The sequence below is a fragment of the Myotis lucifugus genome, unplaced genomic scaffold (genome assembly GCF_000147115.1).
Source record: "Myotis lucifugus unplaced genomic scaffold, Myoluc2.0 scaffold_383, whole genome shotgun sequence".
NCBI classification, from domain to species: domain Eukaryota; kingdom Metazoa; phylum Chordata; class Mammalia; order Chiroptera; family Vespertilionidae; genus Myotis; species Myotis lucifugus.
This window is the reverse complement of record NW_005871431.1, coordinates 263,606-280,875: the sequence shown is the minus strand read 5'-3', so window position 1 is coordinate 280,875 and position 17,270 is coordinate 263,606. Positions and strand designations below refer to the sequence as shown.

Genomic DNA, 17,270 nt, shown 5'->3' with positions numbered 1-17,270 from the left:
CGACCCTGGTGGCAGTGATCACAGACTGATAGGATTTCGAAGGGCAGACTGGCCGTGGTCAGCAATGTCCATGAGGATGATTTGGCTAAGTTTGGGCAATGCTCACTTCCGCCCACTCCCGCCATCCCTGCTGTGGCCCACCTTTGGCCGACCGCCCTCACTGCTGCTTGCAAGCTGACAGCCGACGGATCTTGCCGCTAGCAGAACAGGCCTTGCGGGCAGGGTTGGAGGCGGCACTGGCCCGGCGCTCTGCCCTCGATCTGGTGCTTAGCGGCACTGAATCGGTGCCATTCATGCACATGTTCTTGGGCAGGCCCCGACTCTGTCCGTTCTGACTGGCCTCCTCTTCTGGGACTTGTCCTAGGAGGGAGAGGGCAAGTGTGGGCTGATGGGGACCCAAGACACACACCCCTCCCCACCCCGTCCACAATTGGGGACGCCCTGTATCCTGTCCCCCTACCCCACATGACCCCACTGTCCTGCCTGCAGGGGCTCTCACCCAGGTAGAGGGAAAGCTGGCTAGCCGGCCAGGGCAAGACTCAGACACTCGGTGAAGGACCAAGGTCCTGGGACCTGTACAGGTGAGGGCCTCAGCCCTCTTACCTGTTTGTAGGCCACACCTTGCTGGGCTGCCCTGTGGGACTTGGGAGGGGCAGGGCTCAGGCTGGGTGTGTCTCTCCCAGAATAGGCCACTGGGATGAAGGGATCGGTGCCAGGGACCTACCATGATATGACCCCACCCTCACCCTCAGAGCATCCTGGCGGCCATCACTGGCCTAGGGCTTCATGCTCACTTGCACTCCTGTGCTCACTGAGGCAGAGGAGAGGAGAGCATGCACGGAGGGGCCCAGGAAGCTCATTCAGTGCACACCAAAACCTGGCTTGCTGCCTGAGGCCTGCCCTCCTGCGACATCGGTGGGAAACTGCCCTCAGCTGCCTGGAGCCCCCATCTCCTCTCCAACACAGCCCTCTCTCTGCCCAGGGTGTCCAGGGCCCGACTCACGGCTTCAGGAACTTGCCACACCCACTCGTGTGTGCCCAGGTCAGAGCTCATCCCTGCTCACAGGATCCTACTAGACAGAGTACGTAGGGGGTCTCAGCCATCAGCACAGCATCTGAGACCTGCCCCACTCACCCTCGAGGCACTGTGCCGGCAGCAACTGACCAGACCCAAGGCCCAGCTCTCAGGGTAGACGGCAGGACCCCCATGGTGGGGACAGATGAGAGCCTCTGAGGTTGACCAACCGACTAGGACCAGAGTGGGAGGGGTCTCCATAAGCAGGTCAGGGAGAAGTGGATGCTCAACTTCGGAAATGGACTGTCCCACTTCTGGCATGGAGGACATTCCCAGGCTGGGGATCCCCACCGGGAAAGGCCACTCTGGCCTCTCACACTGGCCCAAAGGGTACTTGGGAGCCGGATCTGGGGACCTCTCGGGATCTTCACTCAGCCTTGCTAGGACAATAGGCTGCCTGTTGGTGAGGGTGACACCTGGGTACTTGTCACCTGTCATGGGCTCGTGTCCCTGAGATGCAGGACACCTTGCTCCTGTTCTGTGAAGGGGACAGAGGCTCCAGGAGGCCTCAGATCCAGGACTGGAATGTAGCCAGGTCTCCCAGGACAAGGTCCCTACAGGGAAATGGCTAAGCCAAAGCCACAGTGACTCGGGGCCCCATGGGCACCAGCCCCAAGCTGACCCTGTGGCCACAGACCCCAGGACAGCAGGACTCCTGGACCCTGCCCAGCTCTGCCAAGGACATAGCTCCTGAGGCCCCACCCACCTCACAGGCTATTGCTGCATAATGGTTCTCTCTACAATAAAAACCTACCACACAGCTGACGAGTCAGGGAGGGAGACAAGCATCACCCACACATAAGCGTTGGGCAAACCTTTATGATGGGGCCTACAAAACCAGCCCCGAAACAGAACAGAACTATGAATGCTGCGAGGGGACACATCTGGCAATAGGGACAGCTGCCCAGGCCTCCTGACACCCGGACAGGGTCAGTGAGGGCTCGTGGAGGGCGCACAGCTTGGCCCCTACAGCCAGGTAGGCAGGGTGGCTATGCTAAAGCATGGAGCTCCTCCTCGAGCTCCTGTGTGCCCCCGGCCTCAGCTTCCTCTGCAGAAAGGTCTGTGTACTGGCTCTGCTGGGTGCCTCGCTCCTCTCTAAGCCCTGCCTCAGACGCCTCCTCGCCACCTGGGGAAGCAAGGCCACTGGTCAGGGTTGGTGTCACGGCCAGGAGGGCCACTAGACCCTCAGGGCTGTCAGAGGCCTCCCCCATCGCTCGGCAGGACATGGTGTGCAGTCTGTAGAACTAAGGCAGAGAGAGCCTGGGCAGCCTCTTCCCTCTGGATCCCCACCTGCTTCCATGGCTGTCTGTGAGCCCCAGCAGGCCCTTGGGGTCTGCACTGGTGTAGATGGACCTGCCCTGAGGGCTTGGGGACATTGGGGACATCCAGGTTGGGCTGAGAGCCACTGCCACTGCCAGACTCACCAGGCACCGTGAAGTCCTGAGTATAGATGATGTCGTCCTCGATGTCAAAGAGGTCCTCCTCCCCCTCATCGTCAGCGCAGCCGTGAAGGTCCTCCAGGTAGGGCACCACAGTCATGCCACGCCACCGGTCCTTGCAGTCCGAGCTTGGTGGGATGGGCACCAGCTCCTCGGCCAGCGGGTGCTTCTTCCGGAACCAGCTATGGAAGCAAGCACATCAGGACAGCCTGGAGCACCCAGATCCCCATGAGGGCCCCGCCCAGCCAGACACCTGAGGACACTCACCTGTGCTGCCTGATCTGTTGTATGGAAAACCTCTTGGCTGGCTCATATTCCAGCATCCCTGAGGAGGGGACCACGGGGGAGTCAGCATGGGCCCCTGCCCAGCTCTACCCCACCCACCTGGTGCTCTCTAGTAGTGCTGGGCCTGTAACTGTGGGGACATGGCACTCGAAAATCCAGGGCCCTGTCCTATGAGGACACAAAGAGCAATCCCGGCACCAAGGCCCCATGTAGCCACCTGTGGAAAACCGCAAAACCATAAGCAGCATGGCTGGAAAGACAAGGATGGGAAACTGCTTTCCAAAACAAGACCAGAGCAGGCCAGATAGGCTGTGGCCCCAGTCCACAGGTGTTGGACCTGTTGTCCACACACTTGGGAATGAGGAAGCAATGGAAGCCCCCCATCAGCAGCCAGCCATCAAAAGCCATCAAATCCGGTGACCCACAATTCCAGCCAGGAGCCCATGAGCCCTGAGAGGGCAGCAAGGACAACACATCGTGGGTGTTCGTGCTCCTGGGGCAGGTTCCACACCAGGAAAATTACTTGGAAAGGGCAACACTGGCCCCAGGCCCACCACCAGAGTGGCAGCATCATCCTCAAGCCGCAGGAGACACCAGAGCCTTCGGTTTCTGCTGCTCCCACCCCTCACTCCCTGTCTCCGGCTCCCTTCCCAGTGGGAGGACAGTCATGCCTCCTGAACAAGATGCAGAGAAGGTGATGGGGTGCAGCGTTAAGCTGTGAACACCACCCAAGGGAGGGCAACTTTGTACTCAGGAAACAGCAATTTTGGAAGCTGAGGCTCAGAACTGAAAGTCTGAGTGGTGTGGGGAGGAAGAGGAGAAATCATGGTGGTAGCCAGCTGCGAGGCTCCCGCCAGTGTCTGCTTCCCGTCCCTGCCCCAGCTCTCCACACCTGGGCACAACTGCCAGCAATGTCCCTTCCCATCATGCCTGGGGGTTCTGAGACACTTGAACTCAGGGCCAGGGTGGCTCTAGAACTCACAGGGACACCTCCCACCTACCCCAGCTGATGGGCAGCGCAGGGGGAGGCACTGCCCACGTGCCCCAGCCAACAGAGAAGAGAAGGGATGGAGCTACCCTGCCGGCATCCGGGGACAGGGATGTCCTCTGCCATGTCATCACCCCACACGGGGCCATTTCAGGTATCAACAAGGGTACAACGGGCACACGGAACACGAGTACATGTAGAGAAAACACCAAACTGACTGACGCCTATCCAGGGAAGGTGAGTCCACAACATCTGACTCTTAGCAGAGCTGAAACCACCAGGGACAGAAAAGCCTTGTGTTGTGGGGGGAGGTCGAGGGCCAAGCTCTGGGTCCACCTGAGGATGGGGTGCTAACTCCATAACCATCCCACAAAGGCCTACAGGAGCCTGTGGGCACTTGGGAGTGTTCAGAGGGCAAAGGAGAGGGAAAAGGCCAGGCCAAACTCGACCTAGGGGCCCTTTTAAGCCAGCAATGGAAACAGGAGGGCTGCTTCCTAACTACTTGCTCCTTCCCTGTTCCAAGAATAATCCACGCTGCATCCCCAGAGCCAGCCATCTTCCTCAAAGTCCTGGGGTGGCAGGCCAGGCCTCTGCTCAGCACCGGGAGCCCAATTCCACCTTCGATGTACTAAATAAACTTATATGTAAGAACCAGCTTGACTCAGTTACTAGGAAACTGAACTATATTTGGGGCAGCTTGGGAACATGACTTGACCTTTCCAGCTGTGCCTTATGCAAAGTCTAGATATTGACTGAACATCCAATGAGGAGAGGGTATAAGGTCAGTCACACACCAGAGCATAAAGACTAAAGGCAGAAAGAGAACCTGAGATGGCACTGCACTGAGCATCTTACACACTAGCCACGTGCTGGGTGTGCAACATCTTCATAAACTGTCTCATCCAAACTCACTAACCGCCAGCCTCAGGCTGCCAACTAGGGCTCCCACCTACCTGTCCTCAACCTGCCAGCACTGTGTGGTCTCACAGCGCCACCTGCTGCACTGACTGGGAAATGCAGGAGGACAGTGTGACCCAGCAGGCACTATTTCCTTGGGGGTTGGGGGTAGGAGTCAGAGCAGGCAGTGGAGCACAAGGCTCAGCGTCCAGGGGGTCAGCCTTCCTAGACACAGCCATTCTCCATACCTCACGCCCTCCATGCTTCAGGGAGAAATGTGCTCCTACCCACCCTCGACAGACCTGCCCCACCCAGGGCCCGTGGTTGGTCTCCATCCTGAGGGCCTCACCTTTCAGCAGGTCCGAGAGTGGAGGGCCGCAGTCGCCTGGGATCGTGTAGTCCCCCTTCCCGATGTTCTCAAACAACTTGTAGATGTTGTCCCCCTCGAAGGGGTACAGGCCTGTTGTGATGTTGTATCTTCGCCCCCGAGCGGAAGGACAGAGGCCCAGTCAGTTGGGGCTTGTCCTGCAGCTCTGGCCCGAAACCTGCCTAGCACAGGAACCTCAAACCGCCCCCACATATAGGGCCCAATATTGGGGGGCAGGAATTATCTGGAATAAAGGGTGGTGGCTGCACCACTGAAAATACTGGAAACTGCTGGATTGTACACTTTACAGTGTGGGTCACATGGTATGTGAATGCTCTCTCAATGAAATACAAACGCCCAGCTGGCGGCTGCCCTATGGCAGAGACGGATGGGAGGTTGTCGATGGGGGGCTGTGCCCAATCATCTGCAGCATGAGTGCCACTTCAAGAGTGAACAGGGTCCCAGAGAACTCTGATAGGCCAATCAGCACTGTTATTCCAAAGTGCTCAGGGACATGCCCCATCAGGCCAGCAGACCAAAGCGGCAGAATGGGGGGTGGGAGTGGGGGAGAGCACATAGCGGTTGGCCAAGCAACACTTTCAACTTGCCATGTCTGAAAACTCGCAGTATAAAGCATCAGGACATAAGGGACCCACAAGATGAGCGTGGCCAGTTGTCAACCCGTGGGAATAAAGACAAACGGGGCCCTTGATAACTGAAGGGAACGCAGCCCTCATTCCCACCCACAGGGGCTGGTTCCAGAAGCCCATAGCCAAAGCAAGGGTGGGCGAAAAAGGGGGCCCATAGCCCACAGGCACTTACAGTGTAACCCCAGCCGACCAGATGTCCACCTTAAAGCCGGAGAAGGTGTCCAAACCATTGGCAATCTCAGGCGGCTGGAATGCTGGGGAACCCTGGCTCGTCCTGCATGTGTCATCCTCAGCGAAAGGGTGCAGGGCCTGTGACAGAGCCAGGCGGCCTCAGGAAGTGGTCCCGGGGAGCACCCGGCCCTCACCCTGGTCCTGGGGTCCTACCTCGGCCACACCCAGGTCAGAGATCTTGAGTGTGCCACTGGTGGTGAGCAGCAGGTTGCCCGGCTTGATGTCCTTATGCACAATGCCCTGGCTGTGCAGGTACTCCAGGCCATCCACCAACTGGCAGAAATACCTACAGGACACAATGGCCTCCTGGGGTCACCCAGCAAAACCAAAAACAGGAGGCAAAAGCTCGGGAGCCACCAGGGTGAGCAAACAGAAATGACAGTTCAGGAGGCCCCTCAGGGAAACATGGCTCTCAGGTAGGGCTGAGCCACTGCTAGGCCCCCGAGAGCTCTAATCACTCCTACCCAAGGCACCTGGGAGGGCACAGAAGGGCTCCTCCCTGGCTTTCCACCTCCCTCTCTCAATCAGACAACCCTTCCTTTGATATATATACTAGAGGCCCAGTGCACGAATTCATGCACCGAGGGGGGGGGGGGGAACGGACCGCGGGAAGTTGGCCACCAGCTCCCTTGGAGCCAGCTCTCAGCCCCCCTGGGAAAGGGGCCACATCTGCCGCCATCCACCCCTGGGTCCCAGTCCCAGCCCAGGGCCCAAAGGCCCCGGTGGAGTCGGGAGAGAAGGAGATGGTCGCCGGGCCAGGTGTGGAAGGAACAGATGCCGAAGCCACTGTTGGCACCATGCCACAGCGAGGTTCCCCGCCTCCCCCTTCCCTCGCCGCCACAGTGGCAGGCAGGTGGCCCCCGGGAAGGGCGAGGACAGGAGCAGGACAAACCCTTGTGTCAAGGGCTGACTTTCAATAGATCACAGTGAGGGAGCTGCTCTACTATGTAGTAAACCCTGACTCAAAAGTAGGTAGTCTATGAATGGTTTAGCACAAGGGGCCGATGGGGGCAGACTGGCCAGGGGGAGGGACCGCGAGCAGTTGGCCGGCCACGGGAGGTTGGCTGTGGAAGCGCACTGACCACCAGGGGGCAGCTCCTGCATTGAGCATCTGCCCCCTGGTGGTCAGTGCGTGTCATAGCGACTGGTCAACTGGTCATTCCAGTCGTTTGGTCGTAATGGTTGCTTAAGCTTTTATATATATAGATATATAATTTTTTTTAATTGACTTCAGAGAGGAAGGGAGAAGGAGATAGAAACATTAAAGATGAGAATCATTGATCAGCTGCCTCCCACATGTCCCCTACTGGGGATTGAGCCAAAACCCAGGCATGTGCCCTGACCTGCAATCAAACTGTGACTTCCTGGTCCATTAGTTGACATGCAATCTCTGAGCCCCTCCAGCTAGGCCAGGTAGCCCTTCCCTACTGTCCCCATCAGCTCAAGGGATGTGTAACACCCCCTCCCTTCAATTGCTCTGGCATAGACATAGCCATGTAGCCCCCCTTGAAGTCCTCCATGGAGCCAGAGACCTGGGCTTACCCCACTGTTCTTCCACTCACACCACAGGCCAGCTGGTCCTGCAGCAAGGAAGGGGGATGCTACTTCAGGGGGGCTAGCCAGCCAGCGGCAGTATAGATCACTGTCAGGGGCTTCCTAAGGATCAGGAGGTCTCAAAGCCTCGGGAGCAGGCACACTGGAGCAGAGCATGCACAGAGAGGGACTGCTGGCCCGGGGTACTGCAAACTACCCAAACTCTGAGTTTTAAAGCACACTTGAGCCTTCAATTCACTGGTAATCAGAAAAAGTTGTTGGAGCACAGGACTGAGTCCTTGAAGCCCTAGGGCAGCGGTTCTGCGGTTCTCAACCTGTGGGTCGCGACCCTTTCACAGGGGTCGCCTAAGACCATTGGAAAACACATATACAATTACATATTGTTTTTGTGATTAATCACAATGCTTTAATTATGTTCAATTTGTAACAATGAAATTGGGGGTCACCACAACATGAGGAACTGTATTAAAGGGTTGCGGCATTAGGAAGGTTCAGAACCACTGGTCTAGGGCCTGTGGATGATATGGCAGGACAGAGAGGCAGCCATAGGCCTGGCCATGCACACTCACCCATGAGCCTGGCACACAGGGAACCGCTTCTCAGGCACGCTGTCCAGCATCTCCTGCATGCCACACACACAGTACTCCATGACCATATACGTGCAGTGCTAAGGAAACCACAGCCCAGCCCAGACCCCACCCCAGGCAGAACCTGTCCCCAGGGATAGCTGGGAAGAAGGCCCTAGAAGGTGGTGGTGGGAGACCAGAGGCAGTTGGGACAGAAGACTAGAAGTGTCCTCTAGTCTCAGGTCAGGAGTGGGGTATAGGGGGGAGGCTGCAGGGCCAGACAGCCCAGGGTCAGGCAGAAATTCTCCACCCCTAAGCTGGGTCTCTACCGAGGGGAGTCTTGAGACATGGACAGAGAGGAGCCACATGCTGGGAACCCTGTCACTGCACCTGTGAGTCGGTGATGGGCACTTGTGGAAGGACACTGACCCCTCAGAGGGACCCTGGGCCCTCATGAGCCTGCTTCTGGGAGCTGGAGTCAGCCAGGGCCGCACATTTTGGAGAGAGCCTGTGCCCCTCAACGAAGGGCAAAGGCCAAGGACACTCTGTATTCCAGAAGGACACTCTGGCCCCAGAAGGCAAGGCCCAAATGCCAGAGGGGGTGTGCCAGCCACGGGGCTCCTAAATGAGGGGTCACCTAGACTGGGCCAGGAAGTGTCTTCTCTCCAGACCCAGTATTCCCATTTGGGCCATGGAGCGACAGGAGGACACCAGATAGTTCCGGAATAACTGGGAAGACAGACACACAGGTGTCATGGCCCAGGTCCCCCACCACAATCCCGAAGGATATATCTTCTGCTTCTCCTCATTGTAAAGCACGTCCACTAGCTGGATGACGTTTTTGTGCCGCAACCTCCGCAGTAGCTGAATTTCCCTGGAGAGAGGACAGAGCATCAGCCAAACCTTCTGTGTGGTGGGATGCAGAACTTGCCCTTGGGTGCCATGCAGAGGACACACCAGCTCTGAGGTGCCAGGAGAACGGGGAGGCTCTGCCACTGCCCCTTCCACTGAGCCAGTCTGCACAGGGACAGCGGATGGGGCCTGAACAGGGACAGCACAATCAGGACACTTGTTACCCATTTTGACTGAAGATGAACAATTTGTTTTACAAGAGACCACACACAGGGACAGCAGAGCAAGGGTGGCATGAGCACCTAGTATGCAGAGCTGTGCTTATGGTGCATCGCCAGAGATAGGGCTGCCGTACAGAAAAGCTAGGCCATGCCCACCCCTTGCTGTCTCCTAAGGATTCCCTTCTTCTCCCAGCACTCTAAAGTCCTGGAAAAAGGACAACCCCACCAGCCCTCCTAGAATGGTCATCAACGCGCCACTGCCAACCTGGCACCAACCACACCCATTGGCTTGTGACAAGGGCTGGGCACAGACCCTGTGCACAGTACTACCTACTCTGCAAGTGACCTTCCATGCGTCTTGTCTCCAACAGCCTGAGCAGGAGGGGCTGCACAGCTGGAGCACTGGGGGTCAGGAAGTGGTAAGTAGCCCCTCAGAAGGTTGAAGTTACTGGGTGACATAGCAATTCTGCTCCAGGTATGTACCCAGAACTGCAGACATGCACACAGAAGCCTGCATGGGCACACTCATGGCAGCACCACACAGAGGCCCCAAAGTAAAAACCACCATGTGTCCATCCAGAGGACATGGGCCCTTGGGCACATGTAGGGGAGCCTACAGTGGAGCTCCACGTGCCTGACTGCCCAAGCCCAAAAACACTTTTCCTTTTTTCAAATATATTTTTATTGATTTCAGAGAGAAGAAGGGATAAAGAGGGATAGAAACATCAATGATGAGAGAGAATCATGATCAACTGCTTCCTGCACGCCCCCTCCTGCAGGCTCAATCCTCCAGCTTCCACTGGGGATTGAGCCCAAAACAGGCATGTACCCTGACTGAGAATCGAACCGTGACCTCCTGGTTCATGGGTCAATGCTCAATCACTGAGCCACGCTGACTGGGCCAGAAACACCTTTCCAAATGAGGCACAGATAGCCCACAACAGTATGTGACTGCATTGGGAGTGGGAACCCTGGCTGCTAATTGGGGGCTCTGGAGTGCATACCCCAAGTCCTCACTGATGAGGATCAGCTCCACAGATCTGCAGCCCTGCATCTGGAGATCACTTGGGGCCCATCTCCTGCACTGTGCCCCCCTCTGCTCACGAGTAGGACAAATTCTGACAGAAATTGGCTGATGGCACCCTGTCCTCTGCAGTGAGACAGCTCAGTGCTCTTGTTGATGTCAATGAAGTGTGTTCTTAAAAAAAAGAGGCCCACCTGCTTAACTTAATGAGGCTGACCCACTGGGGTGAGGTGGGATGAGTGTGGGAGAGTATTTGTTCATTTGTTTGTCCAGTAACTGGATCAAAGCACTCCATATAAACATGTAAGTCCCATGACTCACACCAGGAAAGAACTGACACACAGTCAGCTTCACAGAGATGGGAAAGTGGGAACCTTGTGCCCACAGCAGCAGGAGCATTTGTGTGGATGGTGCCTCAGGTGAGGTAACTGGAGACATGCCATTAGCATGACTTGAGCTGCCTACAAAAGAAATAGCATGTAGGTGGCAGCCACCAAAACCATCACTCAGTGACCTCGAGGGCACAGAGGAGCTTCTATCACTGTCTCTATATTGTCAACTTCTACAAGCTGCCTCTCTGGCCAGAAAATGAGAATAATATTTAAAGAAAAAGGCAAGTCCAAGTGCCCAGCCAGGATGTAGGAAGTAATGGAGAGGAAGCGGTGCCTTCCAGGTCAGGAAGGCTTGCCTCTGCTCCTTGGAAACCTGCCCGTGGGCAATGCCCAAGCAAAGTAGATTGTTCAGTGACTCTGATGAACACAAGAGAAACTGAAGAGCCACCTCCACACTCAGCCTGAAACACACGGGAACGGGCAAGGGAGACAAGGCTAGGACACAGCCACTGCTCAGAACCACCTCATCTCGCTCCCCTCCAGATGGATGCAGGGCAGGCCCAGGGCTAATGGCAGCTTTGACAGAGGGACACTGAGCAAGATCCCCTCACCTCCTGGTCCTTTTGCTGACACTTCTAAACACAGGGCAAAGGGCCCTCAGAAGTGGGAGAAGGAATAAAATAAGGGGAAATTCACTAAAAGTGCAGTTCAACACAAACACTTGTACATAAATGTTCACAGCAACAGGATTTATAATAGACACTAGATGGAAACAACTCAAATGCCCATAAAAATAAATAAACAGAATGTGACCCATCCACAAACTGGATATTAATTACTGAGTCATAAAAAGGAGTGAAGTGCTGACACTCCCTAAAACATGGATGGACCTTGAAAACACGAAACTCAGTGAGAGAAGCCAAACACAAAAGGCCACACAGTATATAATTCCATTTATGTGAACTGTCCAGAACAGGCAAAACCAGAGACAAAAAGTGGGTTAGTGGTTGCCAGAGGCTAGGGGAGGACGGGGGGGTGGGGGGGTGGGTAACTGCTAATGGGGAAGGGTTTCTTTTGGGATGATGAAATGTTCTGAAATAGGTAGTGGTAAAGGTTTCACAATCTGTGAAAGTACTAAATGACAGTGAATTACACATTAGTTAGGTGAGTTTTATGCTACAAAAATTGTCTCTCAATAAAGCTGTTAAAAAAAAAAATAAACGACAGCCTCTGGTCAGTGTTCTCAGTGGTTAGAGAGTCAACCCACGCACCAAAGGGTCTCGGGTTCAATTCCCAGTCAAGGGTACATACCTGGGTTGCAGGTTTGATCCCTCCTCCTGGTCAGTCAGTCAGGGCATGTGCGGGAAGGCAACCAATTGATGTGTCTCTCTCACGCTGTTTCTCTCCCCCACCCCACTCTTGCTAAAAAAATCAATGCAAAAAATATCCTTGGGTAAGGATTAACCAAAAATAAAAGTAAAATAAAATAAATGATAGTTCAGCCACAGGTGGATGTGAGATAAAGGGAAAAGCGACTATGATTCCCCACATACTCAGAGGCGAAGAGCCAGAATTCTACATGGACTTTGGCCCAGTGCCTCATGCTCCCACTGCATCTCAGAGTCGCCCCTCTATCAGGGAAAGACCAGGCAAACAGGGGGGCCCCCAGGACATTCGGTGCAGGTGAGCCTCGGCAGGTGGCTGTGCCCTCTTGCTGTTGCTCTGGCAGCCGGCCAGTGTGGCCTCACAGCGGAATCCTTCCCAATACCGAGGAGGGTAGGCATCCCAGCAGGTGCTGGGACCTGTAGAGGCCACGTGGGACAGGAATGAAAGCCAACAAAGTCCAAGGCTCTGGTCCTCAATGCGCTAACTCACAACCACTTACCATCCAGATCCAAGTACCTGCCCATCACTGCAAGGAAGTCCCAGCCTTGTCAGGCCCAGCAAGGACACCAGCTTCTACTCCCAGAGCCATCACTACTCTGCTGAGGCCAGCCAAGGGAAAAGAAACAGCCTGGGTGGCCAAGCACATCTTACTGTCACTTCCCTAACACAAACAGCAGACACGTGTCAGAAACCATACTCAATAGAGGATAAGTTGTAATGTGACACTGAGCTGTGGTGGACCGGTAGTCTGCACACAGCTTATCAAACTCACCCACCCTTCTTCTGATCGAGAAACTCCATTTCTGGTGATATGTCCTTCATACCCTTGAGCTTGTCACGCAACATGGCACAAAGTAACTCATCAACACAGCAGAAACGTCCACAGCACAGGGAGGACCAGACTCAGCCAGTATGAACAGAGAGACCCACCGTGGGACAGAAAGGTGGACTGGCTTGGGCTGCAGGGCAGACCACGCCAAGACTTTGGTACTAAGCAGGAGTGAAACTGTTTCATGTTTCTAAACATGAAAACAAAACAAAAAACACACATAAAGACCACTCTTTGATGACATGTATTCTCTCAAGTCATCTGTGCAGTTGTAGTGGGGGTTTCCCTCAGCCCTGATAAGGGCCTGCCTAGCTGGACCTCCTCATCACCTGCACCCCAGAGTGTGCCCACCTGGTAGGGAACTGTCTATACCCAAGAAGAGGGAGCAGGGGTGACCCCCCCCCCCAGACACCTTCTTTTGGGCTTGATCTGTGCAGTTCTACTGCCTATTGGAAACACAAGTACATTCAACTTATTGTTTAAAAGTGATCCTTAAGGGAATTTTATTTTTTATTAAAATTTGCTTGGATAAGGTAAGAAAACAAATAAAGAAGGAAGTGGAGCAAGATACATCAGTATTAAGATTACAAGACAAAAAGAACAAAAAAAAAAGAAAAAAAAGATTACAAGAAATTGTTCATTTTTACTTGATGCTTTTTTGAACTTTGCTGTTTTATAAGAACAAGCAAGGGGACACGTACAGACCCACAGCAGCCTTCCTAGAGAAAGCCCATGAAGGAGAGAAGGGCATTCTGATCTGTCCCACCACTTGGGCAAACATTGTTCTTTCAGAAAAAAGCTTTGATCCAACTGAGGCTTGTCTGGAAGGTTCTGGACACTCCTCTAAGAGCAGTGACTGCAGTCGAGTTTATTAAACCTCTCGCAGACAAAGGAGCCTTTTTCCCTTGCAGTGGGCTAGCTGGCAGCAAGGGAGCCCAGCTCTCCAGGCCAGGGAGCTGACAACTGTCCCCTCAGGACCAGAGACCTGCATGGGGTAGGCCCACCCAATCTCTTGTGGACTTGGAACAGCAGAGCAGAGGCTCAAGAAAGGAAGTGCAGCCCTAACCGGTTTGGCTCAGTGGATAGAGTGTCGGCTTGCGGACTGAAGGGTCCCAGGTTCAATTCTGGTCAAGGGCATGTACCTTGGTTGCGGGCACATCCCCAGTAGGGGGTGTGCAGGAGGCAGCTGATCGATGTTTCTCTTTCATTGATGTTTCTAACTCTTTATCCCTCTCCCTTCCTCTCTGTAAAAAATCAATAAAATATATTTTAAAAAAAGAAAAAAGAAAGAAAGGAGGTGCAGCTGCAAAACCAGTTTCTAATCCCAGCTGCAAAACCAGGTGGATAGGACAGCTCTGAGCCAGCCCAGCACTCCAAGGGAAAACTCATAAAGGGGAACCTCTGCACGCAGGTCCAGGCCTGAGTTGATGAAATTGAGCGCTGGCTCAGTGCCTGCTACTGACATCTTATGTTAATTGCCAGGTTGGCTGAGGACCACCAACCACTGGCCACTCTGGCCTGCTTCCCCTCCAGTTCTTCCCACAGACACTTCAGAACCCAGCTCCATGCAACCCCAACACTACATGCCCACAAGTCTCCATACGCTCTTGGGACTTCAGCTGATCCTTCAGGAAACCAGGAGCAGGATGCCAGCGCCCTGCGGTCCTCCAGCTGGGTTCTGGTCATTTGTGTCTCTAGTGGAGCATGAGGGAGCTCTCGAGTGCCCTCTAACTTAACCTTGGCGTGCAGAAACTGCATCTCCTGAAAGGGCGCCTTATCACAGGTACATTACACCTTAGCAAAAGGGGGACCCCTGTCTACCCTGACATGTCCTCCATCATGGTGGGGGAGTGTAGACCTTCTGGGACCTGCTAACCCTGCTACCACCAGTCAGTGCCCTAATCTACATACACCAAGACCCCCTATGGCTAGCAGGGTGGGCTTGGTGGATGACTAGCCAGACAGATCAATTGGTGCTGGAACCCAGCCACTGGGAAGGGACTCTGGGAACCCCTCCTACCTCGGGCTGCTGCTCCCGAGAGGCTGGGGCCTGGGGTGCACAGCAGCAGAACATCAAGTGGCCAGCACCAGAACACGTCGATGGACCAATGCCGATTCCATCCGGAGGGCTCAGCCAGGCGGGAAGAGACCAGAGCCCGTTCCAGGACAGATGGGATTTGATGCCTAAGAGGAGCCAGGAGGACAAGGACAACACTGGAGAGCAGGAGGGAGATCCATTTCCAGGGCAGCATTCCAAATGCAGGAACTCACTGCCCTCAACCTGCAGTAGTAGCAATCTGGCTGCCTGAGGGCCACACGGTCCCCACAAGCTTCTAATGAGAAGACATGACTTAGGGCCAGCAGTCCAGTGGGAGTTTCTAACTTGAGAGTGAGGCTTCACTTGACCCTCAGGGGGGCGTCTGCTTTTGGGGCCTGAGTCTCCCCAAGGACACACCATGGCTCCTGCCCAACCCACCTCACAGATGAGAGACTGGTACAGAGAACTGACCAACTGGCCCTAAGGTGCCCAGCCACACCTTCTCCCAGTGTCTTCAAGGATGGGCTGTAAAAAGGCCTCACCAAAACACAACCTACCTTGCCCACTGTCCCACCCACCTTGCAAGTGGCTCAAAGAATACCAGGCACTAACAAGGTGCCCTGTCAGTCCAACCCCAGTTCTCTACTCCACCCCCCTTTCCACTCCCCCAGGTGTTCCAGAGCAAGTGAAAACAGCCCAGCTCTCCTGCCAGTGGGAAGGAGGGAGGTGAAAGCTCACCCAGTGAGCGGCACTTCCAGGACAGGACTGGCCTGGCCAGCCTGCTTGCCTGCTTGCGGACCAGACAGGCCAAGGTCACAGTAAGTCCTGCTGCCTGGCATGTTAGATAAACCTCTTCTGGGAATCTGGAGGCTGGGAGGGGCGTGGGTGTGGGTAGGGCAGGGTTCCACCCCCGGCAGCAATAAGGAGGGACACCCCCCATCCTGAAACTAGAAGAGGAAGGAGACAGAGCCCCCACCGCCCTTGGGGGACTTTTGATAGCAGACCTGGGCACCTCCAGGATACCTAGGGGGCAGATTGCGCAGAAGAAATTCATGTAAAAAGTTTACCAGGACACAAGCAATTCCCCTCTGGGGGTCACTGGGCCTGCAGTCAGGGATATCTAGTGACATCCAGGCCAGCAGGAAGGGATAAGTACCCCCTGCTGACTGATAAGCCGGTGCAAACAATTATTTTTGGCAACTACAGGGTTCCCCTCCAACAGGATAAACAAATCGCATTTCGCCTGGCGCTAGTACCATACTGGCTGCTCACTAAGCAGAAAAACTGATGGCCTCCAAGGCCGTTTCCGGGCAGAAACTCTCAGGGCCAAACAAACACTGGCTGGCTCCACCGGGCACCTAAGTTCTTTGGACAGCTGGCCGAGCCAGGAAAAGAGGGACGTGCCCCTACGGAGGACAACTCTGACACTGGCACCTAAGAGCCAAAGGCACCAGAACCCAGCTACAACAAGCTAGCCTGACTTCCTGAAAGTACTGAAGCACCTTTCCAACGACACTTTCTCTGGCAAGGGGATGCAGGAACAGCTGGTCACCTCAAGGAAGGAAGGACGGACGGAAGGACGGAAGGACGGAAGGAAGGAAGGAAGGAAGGAAGGAAAAGGAAGGAGGGAGTAAGGGAAGGAAGGAAGGAGGACGACACTGGCGGGCCTGGGACATCCAAAGCTGCACAGGTCAGAAAGCCCACACTTACTTCTTCACGTTGGCTTCCCCATTGGGGATCCTCCGCAACTTCTTCTTCTTGAGGATTTTGACGGCTCTCCTGCACAACGTCTCCGAGTCCAGCACCTCCTTCACTTTGCCGTAGGACCCCTCCCCCAGCAGGTCCCCCATCAGGTACTTGCCAATGAGCTTGGCGCGCTTGCGGCGGGGCTGGTAGATGACCTCGGTGGAATCGATGCGGTGGATGAACGTGTCCATTCCCACCGACATCAGCTCGCCCTCTGTAAACATGCCCAGTTGCTGCGGGTCTGCCACATCCATCCTGGACCCAAGGTCTCCGACTCGCGCCGCCGGCAGTACCTTATCCCCTTTATGGATGCCCCGGTGAGCGGTCCTTCTTTTTGTCCCCCCGCCCGCCCCCGCCCCAAATTCCCTTCTCAAAAAAAAAAAAAAGTCAACAAAAACGCAAAAGAAAAACCCTTCTTCGAAAAGAAACGATTGTACTAAACGTGAGTTCAAGAGGAGCGATGGTCCGAGGCCCTGATACCCAACGGTGCGCAGCGCCGCAAGTTTCAATGCGACCCGGCCTGGCAGCTCCGGGTCGGGCCGGCGTGTCCTCGGGGGCCCAGGGGAGGCCGGTGGGGTTGCGAAGTGCTAGGTCATCCTCCAGGGACTTTAAACCCTCCGGCAAACATGGACGCGGCCGAGCCAAGTCTTCTCCAGGCCGTCCATTACCAGCGGGCCGTGGCGCGCGCCCGTAGCCCCCGCAGCCCCCAAAGCTGGGCAGATGAGCTTCGCTGGGGGCCGGGACGTCTCACGGCAGGCTCGTGGTCCTAGGGTCCCGAGAAGTGGCAGGT

The 17,270-nt window shown here is 55.2% G+C and overlaps 1 protein-coding gene across 6 annotated transcripts in view; it reads right to left on the bottom strand.

Moving 5' to 3' along the window:
* Nucleotides 1-17,258, bottom strand: part of STK11 (serine/threonine kinase 11) — an 18,897-nt gene extending 1,639 nt beyond the window's left edge. The window contains exons 1-10 of one of the 6 annotated variants that reach the window (XM_006101786.3): nt 16,445-17,257; nt 8,843-8,926; nt 8,056-8,145; nt 6,086-6,218; nt 5,874-6,010; nt 5,034-5,161; nt 2,782-2,839; nt 2,500-2,696; nt 1,004-1,073; nt 222-360 (exon numbers count right to left, since the gene is read on the bottom strand). In XM_006101786.3, the coding sequence (XP_006101848.1) occupies nt 1,051-1,073; nt 2,500-2,696; nt 2,782-2,839; nt 5,034-5,161; nt 5,874-6,010; nt 6,086-6,218; nt 8,056-8,145; nt 8,843-8,926; nt 16,445-16,734 (1,140 nt within the window). In that variant the 5' untranslated portion in view covers nt 16,735-17,257 and the 3' untranslated portion in view covers nt 222-360; nt 1,004-1,050. Of the gene's footprint in view, nt 1-141; nt 361-1,003; nt 1,074-1,876; nt 2,202-2,499; nt 2,697-2,781; nt 2,840-5,033; nt 5,162-5,873; nt 6,011-6,085; nt 6,219-8,055; nt 8,146-8,842; nt 8,927-16,444 lie in introns of those variants that run through there. The other 5 variants (XM_014467200.2, XM_006101785.3, XM_014467198.2 and 2 more) reach the window with 5 other exon arrangements.
* Between the last annotated feature and the right edge of the window lie 12 nt (nt 17,259-17,270).